This window comes from Pogoniulus pusillus, chromosome 30 (genome assembly GCF_015220805.1).
Source record: "Pogoniulus pusillus isolate bPogPus1 chromosome 30, bPogPus1.pri, whole genome shotgun sequence".
NCBI classification, from domain to species: Eukaryota; Metazoa; Chordata; class Aves; order Piciformes; family Lybiidae; genus Pogoniulus; species Pogoniulus pusillus.
Genome location: NC_087293.1, coordinates 9,310,108 through 9,328,667, shown reverse-complemented (window position 1 = coordinate 9,328,667; position 18,560 = coordinate 9,310,108). Strand labels below are relative to the sequence as shown.

The 18,560-nt window shown below is 38.4% G+C and overlaps 1 protein-coding gene across 2 annotated transcripts in view; it reads right to left on the bottom strand.

Moving 5' to 3' along the window:
* The window catches only part of SBNO1 (strawberry notch homolog 1), a 34,291-nt gene that overhangs the window by 14,098 nt on the left and 1,633 nt on the right, over window positions 1-18,560 (bottom strand). For both annotated transcript variants that reach the window (XM_064168984.1, XM_064168985.1), the window contains exons 2-15: window positions 13,985-14,118; window positions 13,238-13,342; window positions 11,224-11,533; window positions 8,926-9,026; window positions 7,688-7,784; window positions 6,465-6,625; window positions 5,391-5,524; window positions 5,201-5,291; window positions 4,147-4,308; window positions 3,471-3,606; window positions 3,288-3,393; window positions 1,939-2,092; window positions 563-745; window positions 266-363 (exon numbers count right to left, since the gene is read on the bottom strand). In XM_064168984.1, coding sequence (XP_064025054.1) covers window positions 266-363; window positions 563-745; window positions 1,939-2,092; window positions 3,288-3,393; window positions 3,471-3,606; window positions 4,147-4,308; window positions 5,201-5,291; window positions 5,391-5,524; window positions 6,465-6,625; window positions 7,688-7,784; window positions 8,926-9,026; window positions 11,224-11,533; window positions 13,238-13,342; window positions 13,985-14,116 — 1,970 coding nt within the window. In that variant the 5' untranslated portion in view covers window positions 14,117-14,118. The remainder of the gene's footprint in view (window positions 1-265; window positions 364-562; window positions 746-1,938; window positions 2,093-3,287; window positions 3,394-3,470; window positions 3,607-4,146; window positions 4,309-5,200; window positions 5,292-5,390; window positions 5,525-6,464; window positions 6,626-7,687; window positions 7,785-8,925; window positions 9,027-11,223; window positions 11,534-13,237; window positions 13,343-13,984; window positions 14,119-18,560) is intronic.

The window sequence follows — 18,560 nt, the reverse complement described above, 5'->3', positions numbered from 1 at the left end:
GTAAGCCTTCCCCTCCTCCCAGTGCGAGAGCTGTACCAGTTGTGCAAACCTGAAAACATCATTTCAGAGTGCCAAGAGAACTAGGAACTAACCAATGGTTCACTTAAGCACCATTGTCAGATTTTATGTACAGTCAGATTAAGAGTATTAGTACTAAAAGATACCCAACTTTGTGTGCTGATGTTTTACATGTGAACGAACAAATTAATACACGTTAAGCTGGCTTAGTTTTGTAAGGGACAGTTCTAACAAACTTCAATCTTACTTTGCTGTCGAAACAAAGTCATTCAGTTCACCACCACCTTCCTCCAAAGCTTCTAATGTTCTTGCTTCTCCTGTTGACTGCAGGCCAATAACAACACACTGAAGGACAAAGAATAGAAGGCATTGTCACTAAGACAACTAACTTGATTTTTGCCTGAATTTCTGCTCATTAAATATCTTCAACAGTATAAAGCTGGCAGTATGCTACTATAAGGTCTGAAAATACCTATTATAAACAAACAAAATCTAGTAGTTTTACTTTAACAAAAGCATTTAGTAAGTCTTCATCTCAACTTACTTTCCCATTCTTGATTTCCTCCCGAGCAAGCTGCACCACCCTCTTCACTTTAGATGCTATGCACAGGTACTTGAAAAACCTCTGATGAGCTGACCAAAATTGACCCCACATGGACTTTTTCATTCGTTGCTCTGCATCGATAAGGTCAGCTGCTTGTTGAAATCTCTCTCTAGCACTCACCCACTGAGGAAGAAAGTTGTAATTGTTTTACATGTCACACTTCCAGGCTACACAAGTACACTGTTTAACATATAAAGTTTCAGTACTACAGGGCTGCAAGTCAAGGAAACTCATCACATATCAAAGCTCACAGAAGAGGAAATAGCTATGGCTTAGTGAATTCAGACAGTGATTACTCTCATAATGAAAAGCAGATACATTTACATTACTATCAATGCAAACATAAACAGTATTTTCTACCAATCTAGCTTCTCCACTAACAATGTAAGTTCAGAAAACAAAAGAACTCTGCCCATAATAGAGTGTAAAGCAAGATCCTAAGAAAAGCAAAGCCCCACTGCCTTTGTTTCTACAAAGTTGTGTTACAGCAATTGTTTCCAGGTGAGGTGAAGTAAGCTTTGGACATGAGTTTAGTGATTCTTTTAAACAACACCCATTAAGTAAAATGCTGCCTCAAAGCTGATGTTACACACCTAGCAATGATAAATGTTAATTGTTGTAGCTATGCAACATGAATACAGAACCGTGCTTAGACATCTCTTGAACAGGTAAAGACCCTGGTTCATTTTAACCTATGTACATGGAGTAATTATTTTCATCTAATAGAACAGCAGCAGTAGTGTGCAAGCAGAATGCGCCCTCTGGAGAAACTCCTAGCTTAGCATATGGGCAAAACACTTTAAAACAATGTGAAAAAGATAACCACTGGATGGATAAATCAAAACATTCCAAGAAACCACAGATTTGGTGCTTTAGATTTAATCCACCATGTGACTGAAACTACTCTGCACCATTTAACTACAAGCACCAATCCAATGCAGGGTGTGCAGCTTGTTGAATGTTTTGCAGCTTGTTCTCAGCTCAGTTGCCCGAAGAAGGAAGGCTGGAACACCAAAGTATGGCCAACAGGTAAACAGCTTTATCTCAGGCAACAATGACCAAGGGCTCTGAAGTACTGCTAAAAGAGTGTGGGTCTGGCAGATACTGGAAGAGGCATTCAAAACTGCATCTTCTAACTCAAAACAAGAATTAACAGCCTGTGCCAAGTCTCACGTGGAGAAATCATCCCACTATGTGAGACAAGATGACACCTCTTCTCTCAACAGGTTATTTCAGGAACATTCAAGTTTAAAGCAAATAACCTCAATCCTCTCAGAACTCAATACAGAAAGTGAACTAAAAAAACGCATTCCTACCAGTTTCACAGATTTGTTGTACATTTTAACGTATTCCTGGGAAAGCAGAACTTCATCAATTTTAAAAGTGACACCCGAAAAGCTCAACTGTCGTGCTATGTACATTCCTCTCAGCTTCATATCCATAGCAACTATTTCCATGGCACCAACACCTCTAAAATAAAGCAACAAATTAAGTCAATATTAGAATTTTCATGAGCAAGGTTTGTTAACAACAAGACACAACACTGAATAAACAAAAAACTCAACTTTGAGGTGTTTCAGAAAACACACAGCATGCTTACAAACATGATACTGTTCTATTAAACATATCCAATCACAAAGTCTTAAAATTTAGCCTTCACACAAGACTATATCCCTGCCTCAAGAGTATTTAAGTATATCCCAAGAGATATAAACACTCAAGTAATTACTTTTTCCCAAATGACCTAGCAGGCATAGGGTAACAGCTTCTTGACAACTGTAATTGGATAATGAAGAATGTATAATTGCATAATGAAGAAAATCTCACATTGCAATTTTACACACTCCATTGAAGATTTATGCTTGTATGAAAATAAACAAACTACTATAAAACTGAATCTCTCTTCAACAGCAACACACCTTTAACAAGATCTTGGAAGAGTGGAAGTCAACTGCAAAGCAAACCTGCTCACAAGCTTGGGCCTGTAATTTCATTATTGCCCATTTGATACATATTCAGTAATGAAGTGGAGACTATGCTTGTACAGTCTAGAATAATCATGCATCATGTATGTGCTATGGAAGAAGATGCATACTAAGCACTACTGTAGTACTCATAAGAACTTGGAACACTTCAAAGTGAGCATCTTAATATATTACACTTTGCCTACCTACCAAGAATGTAGCAGTTGCATATCCTACTGACCTTGTTAAGCTAAACTTGCATTTACAAAGCTCTGCAACATGAAGTATCTTGCAACAGCCTTCATAATTTTCTTGAACTGGGTTCTTATGCCAGAACACACAAGAACAAGGCTTCTTCCTGTGTGCTAGTTTGACTGCCTGAGCTGAATGCATAAACATTAGAGGACTTCTGCACATGAGGCATCGGCTACATTGAGCATGCTCAGCAGAGTGTTTCCACAACAAACAGCAAAATATTTTCATTTCATGACACCCCCATTTTAAGAGGGCTATTTTCCCAACAAGATTCTACAGCTTTCAAAATTTTCTGCGAGCAAGGAAAATGTCCCATTTTTCAGTGCATAAGATACACAATGTTTGTGCTAGATGTAGAAGCCAGAGTCAAGACTATGAGAGTGAAGACAAAGGAAACAGAGTCAACCACAACCATAGGCAATTCTGCCACAAGTCCGAAACATTACCTTCTTTCGACAGCCTGAATAAAGTCACTGAATTCCCTAAAAGGAGTTCCTTCACCCCATATTCCAAGCCGGTTCATGTATGCCATATTTCTTGGCTCAGATGCACCTAGGAGAAGAACACACTCTGTACCAGTGCTGGCAGAAACATACACGGGCTTTTAATGCAAAGCAACTAGCACATACCTGTGGCACTAGCATAAACAACCCTGGCTTTGGGAAGTTTATTTTGAAGTTCCAGTACAGCCAGACCTGTTTTTGTTGGTTTTGATGAACCAACAGGACACAGATTCTTAGCTTTATGACACTCATCAAATACAATCTGAAAAAAATGATTAAGGAAAAGCACTTTCTCATTCAATTTTAGAATGAGGAACTAAAACAGAAGACAAGAAAACCTGCTAATTACAATATGCAGCAGCACTAGATCATAAGTTCAAAAAGACACTAGTCATTTTTCACTAAGAACCTTGGGAAAATACTTAGCTATTAAATATTTAAAAGCACAATTAGCAACATTTGAGTTCTTCACAATGCCGTTGATACTCAAGAACCAACTGCAGAAAACATCAGCATAAATTTAAGGTTGTTAAGCATCAGATTTTGTGTGTTTGTTGTAGAAAATGCAGAAGCTTCACTCTTGTACCAGAGCTGCGTAGCAATAATGTGATGTATCAGATTTGGCATAAACTTTGTAAATCTTCAAGTCCAATATCAGAGCAAGCACATAACTCATTACTGTAATGAATAAAGAACAACAGCTAAAACTGCTAGCAAATAAAAAAAAAAAATCAAGATTGTCTTAAAGATCAAAGCTTAAACAAGTTTGGTTACAACTGACTGAACTACAGTTAAAGGATACGACTCCATCAAAGTCTTCACCACACCAGTGAAGAAGCTGCTTTAATCTGGTTTTGTATTTGCCGCCAGACTGACTTTCACCAATCAGAGAAGAATAGGTAGCAAAGATGACACCTTTCTTCACACTTCCATTATGTTTGGATGAAATCTTCCCATACTTGAACTGCAATAAAAAGATCATTACAGAGATTACTGAAAAGAGATCCCTCCTCAAATGCACCTGCCATAAGATTAAGAGACGGTGGTTGTCTTAAAAGCTTAAGGTGTGAACACTTTGAACCACCAACATCCCTACATCATGACCGGGATATGGCTGGCATATGGTACCAGGGCCTTAAACATATACTGCAGCAATACAGCTCTGAGGTCTTGGAAGATTTCTGACTATATGATTTCCTTAAAATTAAAATTTTAGTTTCAATGTATCCCTTAGAGCTAACAGGTCAAGTGTATTTACAGCTGCTATCATATGAGAATTTCCAAAGCTTTACTGTATTTTAGAATCAAAGAGTCTAACTTAAAATTTGGTTTAAGTTCAGTGAATTCAACCAGTAGAAACACTTACATAAATTGTGAAGTGGCTAATCTCAAGCAGAGGCACAGCCTCCAAAAATAACTGCACAGGCTACTGCTCCTTTAATAAATTACCAAGGAAGTCTATTATTCAAGTGTTACAAACAAGATGTATTACATATAAAATGTGTGCTGGGAGGTAGAAAGGAAAAATTCAAATGCTGCAATGTCAGAAAGATTTAAAGAGTATTTCAACTTCTAAAAAATACCCCCCTAGTAGTGGCAGTAGTGGCTTGAAAAGTAGTGTTTTAAAAGCAGAAAAATCACATGCAAAGACTTTATCCTACAAGGAGCCTATTCACACGATTAACTGAAAGCACTCTGTGGTTCTTCACAAGATTAAGGCCTGTCAAACAAGCCCCAGACAGCAAATTCATTGAAATTAGTACATTCTTGGTCTTAAAACAGTCAACATGCACAACTTGTCACACAGGCCTACCTAAAGTTTTGCCTCAACTGTACATAGTAAAAAGTTTCCACACCTTGTTTAATGAATGCACCAATATGTTTTTTGCTCCAATATCTCTCAGATCTCTTTCAGCATCGTATTTCAGATCATTCGAGACACTGAACCTGAAAGCCAAGCACACATTCACTAAGTTACAGCGGTTCAAAGGCCATTGCTAGAACATTTCTCAGAAGAGTTACTACAGTGTCTGCTCTGATACTTACCAGACTGCTCTTTTTCTGCCTAACAAGTAATTTTCATAGATTATTCCAGCTATGGTCCTTCCTTTTCCTACACCAGCACCATCACCTATCAAGAATCCAGCTCTGTCTCCATTGGGCAGGAATGTTTCATGTTGCTGCAGGAGAAAGAATAAAAGACTTGTACTCGTTCTCCAGAACACACCACTGTGGATTGTCAACAATGAGCAAACATGAGAAACATCCTATAGAATGACCCAGCAGGCAGCTACCCGACAGCATGAAGAGGGGATATTATACAGAAAAATCGTGAGTCTTAACTACTTTGTGCAATCCACTCTCCCACTTCCTCCCTCAGCACCTAGAACTGCTGTAAAATTACTGTACCTAATTTTTTTCTGTGCCTGCTACTAGACTGGCTGCCTTTTTTTTTTACCCATGGATATACCCAGACATTCACTGCATAAAGAAGTATTCTTCTATCCATTTTAAGCCACTCTCCTATTAGTTTCACAAAGTTCTGTTTTGTTCTTGTTTTATGGGATTTCACTGCCTTCTTGGCTATGTAAACCTTGATTTCATTCCCCTTCATTTTTCTCCTATCCAGCTTGTGGCATTCCAGCCTTGTTAGACTCTTGTTAGTCTTCTAACTTCATTATCTTCCTCCCTGACATGCAGACAGCTGAACACACAACATCTGACACGGGCCCACTGAAGTTTAATATGGCAGCAGAATAATGCCCAGTCTTGTTCTCTGTACCCTTCCTTCCCAAAGACACCAACAGTGTTGTCTTCCTTTGCCTGTTGTGGCTGTAGCCATGAAGTTATTTCAGAGAAATAAAACTAACTAAGATCCTTCCTGAATGCTAAGACAGTTTGAGGTTAGCATCATGGAAGTGGTTTAGACAAAGCTTTCCTAGGTGTATGACCTCACACTGAGCTTAGCTGAAGCCCACCTGCCACCTTCTAATGCAACTCAAACTTCACTCGCTTATTATTTTAGCACCTTGTAAAAGTGACATAGCTGTGCCTGTCAGACAGTAGTTTTTCTTCTTGAATTCTATGACAGCTTTTAAGCTGCACTCATGACTGGCATACCTGGGCTGCGTAAGTGATTGCTTCAAGTTGCAAAGCTGACAACCAGCCACTATCAATTGTTTCTTCTGATATTGACGTCTGGTACCACACATCAGGAGGAGTTACACTGGATAATGAGCTGGTTTCCACTACTGGGTCAGGATGACGTAGACCAATTTTCACTGGTTGAAAAGAGAGGAGGAAGATAGGAGAAGATAAAAATGGTTTTGCTGCTGCAGCACAGGTTATTATATTCACCAAGACAAATAACAATTGTCCACTGTAAGGCCTGCATTCAAGAACAGATATATTTAATTGCAAGAGTACATCAAGTGTTAAAATGCACCACAAATGAATGTGTGAACTTGAATTTATGCAATTCCAATCTTAACTTTGTTTCCCTTCTCAAAACTTTCCCCAGTTTATGAAACTAATGTTAACACAAAATTAATTTTTTTTGTAGTTGACATGTTAGAGGAAAACTGGTCTAAACCCTGCCTTTTCAAAAGGCCAGAGAGCCTCAAAATGTCAGAATCACAAAAGCAACATTCTTCTCACTATTTCTGTAGTGCTGGTTTTTTACAGTATGAGAAGAAAAGATTTAGAATAGACATGGTTTAATTACTGATGGATCTTGGTGACAACAAAAAATAGCCATTTAGCCATAAACTTTGTGCAAAGTTTTTCGGCCTTGCTTTTCAGCAGCTCAGCAGTGTAGCTAGGAAACAAAGTAACAGCTTTTTGCCACCGATTACAATAGAGAAAGAAGAAAGGAGGAGATGGCTTTAAAAGCACTAGATTACTATTTTTTTAATTAAAAAAACAAAACAGCTCTAAGAAGTCAGGAACAATGCAGGAAGAATGTGCTTAGGGTAATTTCACATTACAAGACACAAAGTAGATTGTGAAGTGTAGCTGTGACTGCTTAATCCCTTTACAAAATTCCCTCTACTGAGGCACCAAGTGTCTTAATATAGGTAAAAAAGCTTGATCTTGGTTCTTCAATCATACTTCTGAGACAAGTACTGCTCAAAAATACACTAAAGAACTCCTTTTCTACTGAAAAAAAAAAATTGCATACCTTCCAAAATTAAATGCTATAGTTTCCTAGGAAAGCCCACCACAAATTCAGGTCCTTTTTACTTTAGATAGCAACCTGGGTTTTGGTGTTAGTAACTCAGGTGCAAATAAATTAATTGTCACAACATTTCAGTCTTTTGAGGGAACAAAACATTAGGTCATACATTTTATTGGCATGTACTCAGCATAAGTTTCTGCATGGCCCATTTCTTCTTCATCTTCTTCCTCGGGTTCCTCCTCCTCTTTCACTGCTGGCACTTTCTAGAATAAAGAAATAATCTGTATTAGTCAAGCAGCACATTGTTAATATTCTGGGTCAGAAATTAACACAAGAAGCAAGTACAAAGTTGCCCTTAGAAGGTTATAGCACATGTATTAAATAAATTAGTGAGCAGCTGGGAGAACTACAGGCAAATCTGATTTTTTGTAGTCTGAACAACCCTTCAAAGACACAAGTCAGAGAACTTTCACTCCTCTGCAAGGAGACTCAAGCACTCCAAATGCACATATTCAGAATTAAGAGAAACACTTCTTCCAGCATATTAAATCCAAAATACAACTTAAAAGTGAGCTGCCTGGAAAGCACCACAGCTAGTTAACAGCCCAAACCCAACTTTCAAGTACTCCCGTGAAGTCTCCTGCAGGTCACATTCAGTGCAGAATTTCACACCTTTGGGGAGCAGTTATGCTAGTCACAGTTCTACCCAGTATTCCCTGAAACCTGACAGTTACCCATTTTTGACTGTGATCTTCAACAATGTAAACATAGGAACATTTTTAAAATACTTGCCAGATGACAAATTTCCACAGTTCCTTTTTTAATATTAAACCTGAACTAACAATCTGAAAAAATCCTTCTGTATGCCAGTCACTAAGGAGCACTGTTTATCACTGACTTCAGCCTGATTCTAGCCATCAATGAAGATGCTGAAACGAGCTTACAGCATCAGAATGTACTTTTATTACATTTAGCAAATAGAATGATACTCAATTTACATCTTAAAATTCAACTGCTCAGAAGGTCAGTCTAGTTTCTCCATTGCTGGTTATACAGATGGGGATATTTTTAAAAGCAAATGTCTTAGAACACAGAGAAAGTGATATGCTTATCAGCATTAATTGGAGCACATCCTTTTTTGTCCACACAGTAAGGTTCTGTTAAGGACAGTAATTCCTTAAAATTTTCATTTACTAGACAGACAGTCTGCTCTACACAGCTGTTAGTTTTAGTCATCTAACCAAGCATTCATCTAGTGGAGAAACTAACCTTTTGAGCAAGCAGATGCATTCACTAATTCTCCTACACAAAGGCACATATGAGTAACTGCTGAAACTAGTCACAGGTGGTTGTGGCCACGAACTTCCATGGTCGTTTTGAAACTTAACCATTTATGCTACTTACCATCGTAGGTGAAAAGCTTCTCATTTTAATATCATTTATCCATATTCTTGCTACCTCTTTTGTGGAAGCCTCCTTCTTCACTGCACCATTGCTTAGATCAGCTTAAAAAAAAAAAAAAGCTGTGTTTTACAGGAATTCTCTCCAAACGTTAACATAAATCAACATTCTTCTATTAATGAGCTGGAAGAGAGGTTTAAATTGTCCAGTAGCACACTGATACTTCAAGAACACAATCAATGTTTTTGTTCACATTTAAGACTCTAAGTATGGAGTTAAATTCTCTTACTACTTGGAACAAACTCCCCATGCACACTTAATGGTTGTGTATTCGCTTCAGGATTTTTTGAACACAAAAAAGTTACTTTGAACCCTTCACCAAATCAAGACACAGCATTTAGAAATCCTCCATCTTGTGAGCCTTTGAAGTTTAACAAGCCAGAAAAGCCCAGTGTTTCAAGAGAAATGAACTTACTTGGTCTGGTGGCATTTATCACCTTAGGAGAAACTACAATTATTTCTGTAAAACAAACAGTCAATGCTTTCGACTCAACTGTTTAAAGTTTACAACAAGATCTTTCAGGAGGATGATTCACTTAACCTTCCTGTCCTCAGCCACGTTTGGAATCAACCAGTAACAAGGCTCAGCACAGAACTGAGCCCATTTTTACACAAGGATAGACATAAAACATTGAAAGCAGTTGTCAAGCTTCCATCATGTTGACAATCAAAACATGTAATGAATTTAGCATAATTGCCCCTGAAAACAATTAAGCCAGTTGCACAAATAAAACTTTCTTCAAAGAGGTTGCATAATTCTAACTCTTTAATATTTTCTGACTATATTTCCAAGAGCCTCCCTGTTCTTGAATTTTCTACAAGTATTTCTTTTATACAAGCACAAAGAAAGATCCAGAAACACACAAAAATAAGACTAGAAATGCAGTTCTAGAAGGTGCAGGTCTCCTTTGCACTTTATACAGATTCAACTATTTTCTACATCTGGGCCACTACAACATCTATAGCGCACTGATGTTATTGCTATTATAGAAACACTAGAATTCATGTGCTTCTGTGAGCTCTTATTTAGTGAAACAAGGAAGAAGCAGGTCCTATGAAACCTTCTCCCCGTCCTTTTCCTCCCTGCCCCAACTTTAGTGTCTCTGTTTCAGTTGTAGTTAGCCACTCTCTAACAGAAAGCAATCGATCAAGGAAGCCTATTTTTGTCTCAGATCTAACAGACAGCTTCATTTATTGCCCACTATCTGCATATGAAAAAATAGGTTACTGCCAACTCCACCTATAAAAAAAAGTCGGTCTTGTTTCAGAGACAATGAGAATGTAGTAATCCAGAGAAGCCTGTGTACTTCTCAGTAAAGGCAGAACAGAGATATTTTCAAACTCAATTAGTCTGATCTTAACCTCATGCCAAAACCAAAATAACTTGGAAGAATCAAATCATGAAAATACACACACATGCAGCTTGTCCCCTATATTAGGCTGATCATATAGGAAATAAGGTCATGACTATATTAGGAAGAACATAAGGAAAAAGGAACCACAACATGAAGATTTATTTGGAGTTGGACTCAATGATCTTAAAGGTCTTTTCCAACCAAGATGATTTTGTTATTCTGTTAGTGTGGTAGCAAAATATTTGTGGCATAAGTAAGCACCACATTTAAGAAATAACATGCAAACAAAACACAAGTTTTTAGGACTTGAGTTTGTAAACAATAGATCTGATGCCTCCCCACAGAATACTTTACAGAAGCACTTTATCACATAAGTAGCAGCATATACTACAAATATAGTCTGAAAGACGTCAAAAAAAAGAGTACACATCAGTCAGTTTCACAGCAAATACAGAGCAGAACAGAAACCAATGTAGACTCAAGATAATCAAATCAACTCCAGTAATGGTCATGAATTTTACCAATTTGACAGCTGCAATCTAAAAATGTCATTTTCATAAAACCACGGAATTGTTTTGGATGAAAAAGCACCTTTAAGATAGAGTCCAACTATTATCTAACTCTACCAAATCTGGTGCTAAACCATGTGCCTCAGCACCTTGCAGTAAATCAAGAGCTTAAATTGCTTTTAAAGCCTACCATTTTGTATTACTTCACTTTGAATTCTAATATTACTACATAAGAATAGAATTTATCAGCTTTTCTGGACCATTTAATTTTATGGTGATAACTAATCAATGAAAATACAAGCTATGCAAAGACCTTCACATTTTATCATTTCACTATTTGTCTAAAATACTGTCATTAAGAAAGAAGAAAAACTCACTTGCTGCTGTTGCTACTGGCTGGGCAATATTAGGAGGTGGCTTCAATTTCATGAGTTCATTAAGACTATTATTCTTTAGCAGATCTTTTAGCTGAATCTGGTCCTTTGAAGGTGCAGTGGTCAAGGCATTGCGTACTGCTGGTGCTGCAACCGAGGGTCGAGTAGTTGTGCTGGTCTGAATGATTTTTGCTACGGTGATGGTTTGCCTCGTAGTTGTAACTGGTGTTGTTTTTGTCATCACTATTGTAGTCCCCAAAGTTGGAAGCTGATTTATTTGATTCAGCACAAAGGTTGTGGTGGATGGTGGTTGCTAGCAACAAAGAACCAGTGAAATTTTTAGCAGTGAGAAAAAAAGCAGACTTGATTAGCCTTTCATCCAGAGCAAAGGAGTCACCAGCTTTTAAGAGACTCTTGCAATAAGAAAGGACTTCACATCACATTCTGAAGATTCTGGAGTGAATATCTTGTGGTGCAACAATCTGAGCAAGAAGTGTCAATCTGTCACTATACTGACACATTTAAATGTGAGAAAAATGAAATAAAAATGTGAAATAAAGGATTCATCATCTACGCACAAAAGATGATGACTACAGGTACAAGACTCCAGAGCTAAAGAGAATTTCCAAGACAAGCTAGCTGCACAACTGTCAGAGTAAATATCTTGCCTTAAAGTGTATGTGCAACCTTTTTCAGACACCACATTATATCCACCTTCCTGCAAATCTGCTTTTTGTGTTCTCATTTCACGTGGAAGCACCAGGCTACAGTGTTCAGAACTATCTGCAGCTACAGAAGGTGGTACACAAGTTAAGAGTATAGTTCACACAACTTCCCTATCCTCAGAATTTGCATGCAGAGGAAGTAAAAAGCACGTGGGACACTGTCTACTGCTTTGTCCTCCTTTGTGTTCCTTGTCATAGAGATCACATCAACCCACAAGCAGGCTAAGCTCTCCCACTCAGTACAAGTAGATCAGACAGTGGCCAACGAGCATTTTGCAGTTTCACCTCTTCTGTCACAGTTTACTAATATATTGTATGAGATTTACAGAGTAAGGTTTTGGTAGCACGGGGGCTACAGAGGTGGCTTTGTGAAAAGATGCCAGAAGCTTCCCCTATGTCCAATTCAGCCATTTCCACTCAGTTACAAGGCAGACCTGCCACTGACCATCACTGAGCCCATCAGTGATACTAGCATTACCCTTGTCATAACACATTTAAGGGGTAAAAACTGCTGCACAATCAGTAGTTGGCAGAATAGAGTGAGGATAAGTGAAAGAAACAACTACACAGACACCAAGGCCAGCAAAGGAGGAGGAGAAGGTGCTCCAGACACAACACCAAAGATTCTTGTGCAGCCTGTGGTGCAGCACAGGGAGGTCCATGGTGGCACAGATATCCATCTGCAGCCCAGGAAGGATCCCTCACTGTAGCACACAGATATGCCAAAAGGACAGTGTGACCCCACAGAGAAGAGCCTGTACTGGAACAAGCTTTCTGGCAGGACCTGTAATCATACAGGGGACCCGGGATGAAGTAGTCCAAATCTGAAGGATTATGCCCTGTCAAAGCACTCATGCTGGAGAGCTGTGGACCACAAGAATTATCAAAGTTTGAAGAGTTTATGAAGGAGCTGCTGGAGCAGGAGAATAATGTGAGGACGAAGAAGCAGCAGCAGAGACAATGTGTGATGATGCTGTTAGGAAGCTGAGTCCAGGAAAAAGGGAGTGGTGGCAGGAAGATGTTTTCAGATTTGTTCTTGTTTCTTTCTCATTAGCCCACTCCATTGTTACAAGACCGTAAATTCATTTCCCCAAGATAAGTCTGTTTTGTCCATGACATTAACTGCTGATCTCCCTGTCCTTACCTCAACCCACAAACCTTTTGTCCTATTTTCTTCTCCCCCATCCAGTTGAGGAGGGGGAGTGACAGAGAGGCTTAGTGGGCACCTGGTGTCCAGCCAAGATTAACCCACCACACGTACACATACACAATCCTTAAGTACTGGTTCTTACCCGAACATTTAATAAGGCTGGAGTTGATACAGTCTCTGGTTCTTGTTTCACAGCAGCTGTGGCCTCAGTCTCCAAGCCTAGCTCCAATGCACTAAGTGGCACTGACTGCAGGGAAAAGAAAGGAAGCATCAAGAAACTCATTTTAGAAGGGGGAAAACCTTATGACTAAGTATCCACCCACAAAATGGAAGTTAATAGGGGAAGTCCTTAACTGTGCTCATTAACAAAGGTTTCACTGAAAATAAAGATCATCAAGTCATTGATTTCACATTCAAAGTTAAGCATACAACACCCTGTTAGTTGTGTGGTGAAAATGTACTTAGTTCTGTTATGTCACTGTTCCCAGGCCATGTCCGCAATGGTTATGTCCTTGCAGACTGAATGCTGTCAGGCAGCTTTAACATCACATTATGGCACATTTTTTTGCACATTTTACAGGCCATCACCTAGACTAATGATATCAAGAGTTATCCGTGGATACATGACAGCATGCCTCCATTTAATGTTCCTAAGTTAAGTGTACTTATGTTTATATTGACCTCAGTGCATTTCAGATTGTCTTTCTTTTGTACTAACATTTAGAAGTAACTAGCACATTATATTCTAAGCTCAGTACTAGGAAGCAAGAACCTGATGAAAAATCCACATTCTTCAACAATTTGCTATAGACACCACACCTCCCTCTCCACAATATATCACAAACAAGCTCTTATGTCCTTTAGCAAATGACTGTGCTCTTGTTTTAACCTGCTGAACAGCTGGAGTTGGTGCTGGGTTTGCAAGAACCACGTCCGGAGAGTCAATATCAAATAGATCATTTGGACTGATTCCACTCTCACTCAAAGCAGCAAGCAACAGATCTTGTCCTGGCTCCACCATCTCTAAAAAAAAAAAAAAAAAAAGAAAAACCAGACATAAACACAAGTTACATTTAATTTTGATTTATTCTGTGTACACACACACAGGCATTTTGTTTCCTTTCCTGGAATGAAGGCCATACACAATGGCAGACTCTTGTATACAGTTTCACTTTCTAGATTTGCTCTAGCTCCTTTGTTCATTTCTGGATTTTTTTTTCCCCTCTGTTTTTTAAAGTCTTTTCAATACATTAATTCTTCCTGCTTCTGAATGTGGTGAAAGTTTATTACACAAAAAGCTATCATACCCATAAACTAACAAACAAACAAAAAAGTTGGGTTTTTTTGTCTTTATTGCATCACATTTTAAAGCACTACAAGAAATACCAAGAGGCAGAAATGGTGAGACTGTATTATGCTAATGATATATCTTTGTCAGTAAAGCACATTGCACAAGGGAAACACAATTAAAACTCATTTAGTTTATCTTGTAACAACAAGTTAGTGATAAAAAGCTTGTAAGGAAAGCTTTTTCTTTCTTGCTTGCCATTAGGTAGCAATTCATGCTTTGGTGAATTTTTGGGTTTGTGTATTGGTAGGAACAAATGTTCCATTATTATAGTATGTTAGCTACACATTAAATAGGACACTAACATCAGGTCACGGGCTCCTTTACATGTAAGACAAGCACAGCTGATTTCCAAAAGCTATTCTAGACAATGCAAAAACTCATTAAAAAGCCAAATACTTGGCTTTAAGATGAAGGGGAAAGATAATATCTTTTGCCTTAAGAAAGAAGCCCTATCGCCCTAACACTATGACAAAAATTGAGTCCACATAACCTGAGCTGTTATACATTCTAAGGTACAGCCCAAGTAGTCATCTACTTCAGTTATTCTCCATACACCATTCAACAACCACTGCTACCAAATCATCAAAACTAAAGTTGATCATTTACTCTAAAGGACAGCACAAAAATATTTATTGGCACTGCAGATGCATTCATTCACAGACTGGAAACAGTACTCACTTGCTTATCCTTCTCTACACACACAGAGCTCAGCCACATCCAGCTGGTTCATCTCACACATTGCTTAACACATTTAACAGAACAGGTAATTCTTGTAATAATCTAAGCCTAAGGCACTTCATTCTTATTCTTCTTAGTTTTAGTCTACCCAATAGTAAGGAGAAGCCTTCCTCTAGTACACCAATGATGAGATGGAGGCTCCACAACTGAAGCAGTGGATAGAAGGTACTGGGACAAGGAGAAGGTATAAACATTGACAACTGTATGACACAAAAGAACAGCAAAGGCATGAGCACTCTTCAAGACAGTGTAACACCTCTGCTCAACATGGTTAAACAAAACTGCCTACTGGACAAAGGATGTAAAACCAGTCAGCTGTGTCATTTAGTCTGCATGCAGCTTTGATCACACCACCTCTAAAAGAAGATATGACCAAAACTTTTTGAGGTAAGCAGCCATACTGAATAGGGGAATGGAAATAGAGAAGCTTAGGGCTGTATACTTAGAGAACCAGGACAAAAATACTACTCGAGATAACTTCTAGTCTACTCTCACAATACACGAAGGAAAAGCCTTTCTATGAAGTTGAGACTCAAAGCAAAACCAAGGCTAGAAATAAGCCACACCATCAGCACCACACACACAAAAAGGTGCCACAACCTATCAAGGCTGTTTCAAGCCAAGTTTAACACATCCACCGTGACACCGTACTCGACATTTTTAACCTTTAAAGACACAATGGCTTGGATATCTTAAAGACAGTTTCACCAAGTTCAGAAAAGAAAAAATTGTCATGGTAATACCTTCATCACTTAAGTTTTCACTAGATGACTAATGACAGATACTGGTATAGCAATTCCTAAAATTTCAGAATAAGCATCTTCAGTTTTAGAAGCATCCCTTTCTTAGCAGGGCTGTTTTCAGCCAAGAAATTCCCCCAGCTGCATCTCTCATGCTAACCTCAATTTTACTGGTCTTAAAAGTTAGTGGTTGTTAACAATCCAGCAAAAAGCAAAGTGAAACAACAGCAATTGTTTATTTGTCTGTCAGACAGTTTGGACAATGAAAGTTTGACTAGTTTCACTTACTTTGTTTCTGTACACTAGGGACAAAGCTGCATTGTTTGAAACTGGAACAAAAGGAATTCTGGACTTCTCGAATTTTTACATTAAATGCCACCGAATATTTAGCACCAGTTCCAGGCTTTGTAAAGCTTTCAAGCACCACTGCTGACACTCCCAGCTGCAGTTTTAGTTTAGTAAGGAAATTAAATGAGGAAAAGAACCCAAAACAACAACATAAAAACCACGAGAAGCTGCACAGTGATAGCTTAGCTTATTTTTCTGTGCCATACACTAGTATAGCCTAAAATGTTATCGAACTGAAACAGCTCCATAATCTTACAAGGTAGGAGGCTCCTTGGTTAACATAAGCGAAAGCAACTTTATCAAGCTCTGCAGCTCAGCTTTGGCAATACTATATAAGGACCTGTTTGCCACATCTTTAAAATCTCCAACAGAAAATACTTATAAAAAAGTTGTGAATATTACAAGCTGTTCCCTGAACATTTCATCAGTTGAAGAACTGTTCTGAGTATGCAGGATCTTGCAGATAAGGTTGTCTATGTTTAGTCAGGCTCTTCAATGTCACTGAGCAAAAAAAAATTTTAAAAAATCATCATCAACCTGCTAGATAAAACTAAAAAAAAAAAAACCAAAACCAACCAATTTCAACAATGGTACGACCTCAGTTAATTTCTTTGTATTAAAAAAACCCAAACTGCTGCCATTTCTAAAAGTGCTATCAAAAAACATCAAGCATTTTTGTAAGGTCCTGTTCTGATGAAGAATACTGTCTGAAACTTCGACAAAAAGACAGCTTTGCTACCACTGCACATTACAGAAAATTTCTGATGTAAAGACACAAACCCAGAATGCCATCTTTAATAGTATGTCATGTATCCATGCCAACCCAGCTCTCTCCCTCCCTCCATTTTAGCTTTGGTACAAAGAAGCAAAACAGAAAAAAAAAAAAAAAAAGAAGAGAGAGTCTAAAACATATGTCAAGCAACCTGCTCTTCATTTCCCCCAAGAAAAATAATGGTAGAATCCTGAAGAGAGGAAAGGCTTTTGATTTTCAGGTCTCTAAGTTACACACTGTAAGACTGCATACTTGCAGCGCTTATTTAAAAATCCTAACGAACTACATTATCACAACTCAGCCCAAATCAAACACCACAATCAAACAGGCACAGCTATTTCCAAACCCTTCAGACATCTGTTCTTTGTCACATACCTAACCTGCAAACTGAAGTTTTAATGCCTGGCCTGGGACACTGATGTGAGTTCAGCAACTTTTGTTCTCTTTTTATTAGAAGGGTTTTTCCCCCACTGACTGAGGGATGCACCTCACTTGAAACTATACTGGAAGCCATTTAAAATATGCAGAAACTCAGCTTGCACAGAAAAGACAGGTACATGCATCCCCTGAATTCTCTGGCTGTCTAAACTACAAGCTATTATCAATCTAAAAATTTCACATCTTCACTTGCAGGCTCTCACAACAGAGCTTAATGTAAGGAGCTGCTAACAACCCCTGTCCCACACCACAGGATTCTCTCAGTACCCAGAATGGTTCTGTTCATCTCACAGCTTTTGATTCCAAAAGACAACCTGGGTAACAACAAAAGTAAAAAACCAAACTGAATCCCTTCTGGTCCTTTCCAAGTACTCACACAATCAAAAAGAAAAAGCTAATTACTGAATTCACTCACCAAGCTTTAACCTCAAAACCAGTGAACACTGCATTCAAATGTACAAAGTTAGCTTCTGATTTTGGGCAAGACAACTCCAATTACGAGAAAAACATTATCTGGCATCTACTGGTTACTCCTCTAAAGTCAAAGCCTGTAAAGTGAGATGAGGTAAAGCTCAAGATGCTGTGAGATTCAACTCTGCCTCAGAGCTCTATCCTAATTGTTTTACAAAACCCACAGTAGTCAGGGCAGCGTTTGAAAATGTAACATTTAAAACTTCCAAACAATGCAATGACTTGGCATGAAATTAAGCTTTCAGACTAGATGTTTGAGGATGATGATTTAGCCAATAGTGGAAACATTTAAGAAGTAAAAACCTACAAATGTTAAGAGCAGTATCTGAGGACTAGAGGCCTTCCTTAGTTTGGCCTGGAAGTCAGTTCTAGGTCCACCTGAAGATACAAGACATGTGGCACATTAGCCACATCTGCTCTCTACTTCACTAGCTGTCAAGAGAAGCTATGGGCCAGGTTTGACACCGAGGAACTTGTTTGGACAACAAGACAAACTGCCCATATTTCATTTTTAAAGATGAATATCGCATTCAAATACATCAGACCTGTAAGGAAGACATAAAACAATACAAATGCCAAGCTATTACACAACTTCTGCGTAATGAAG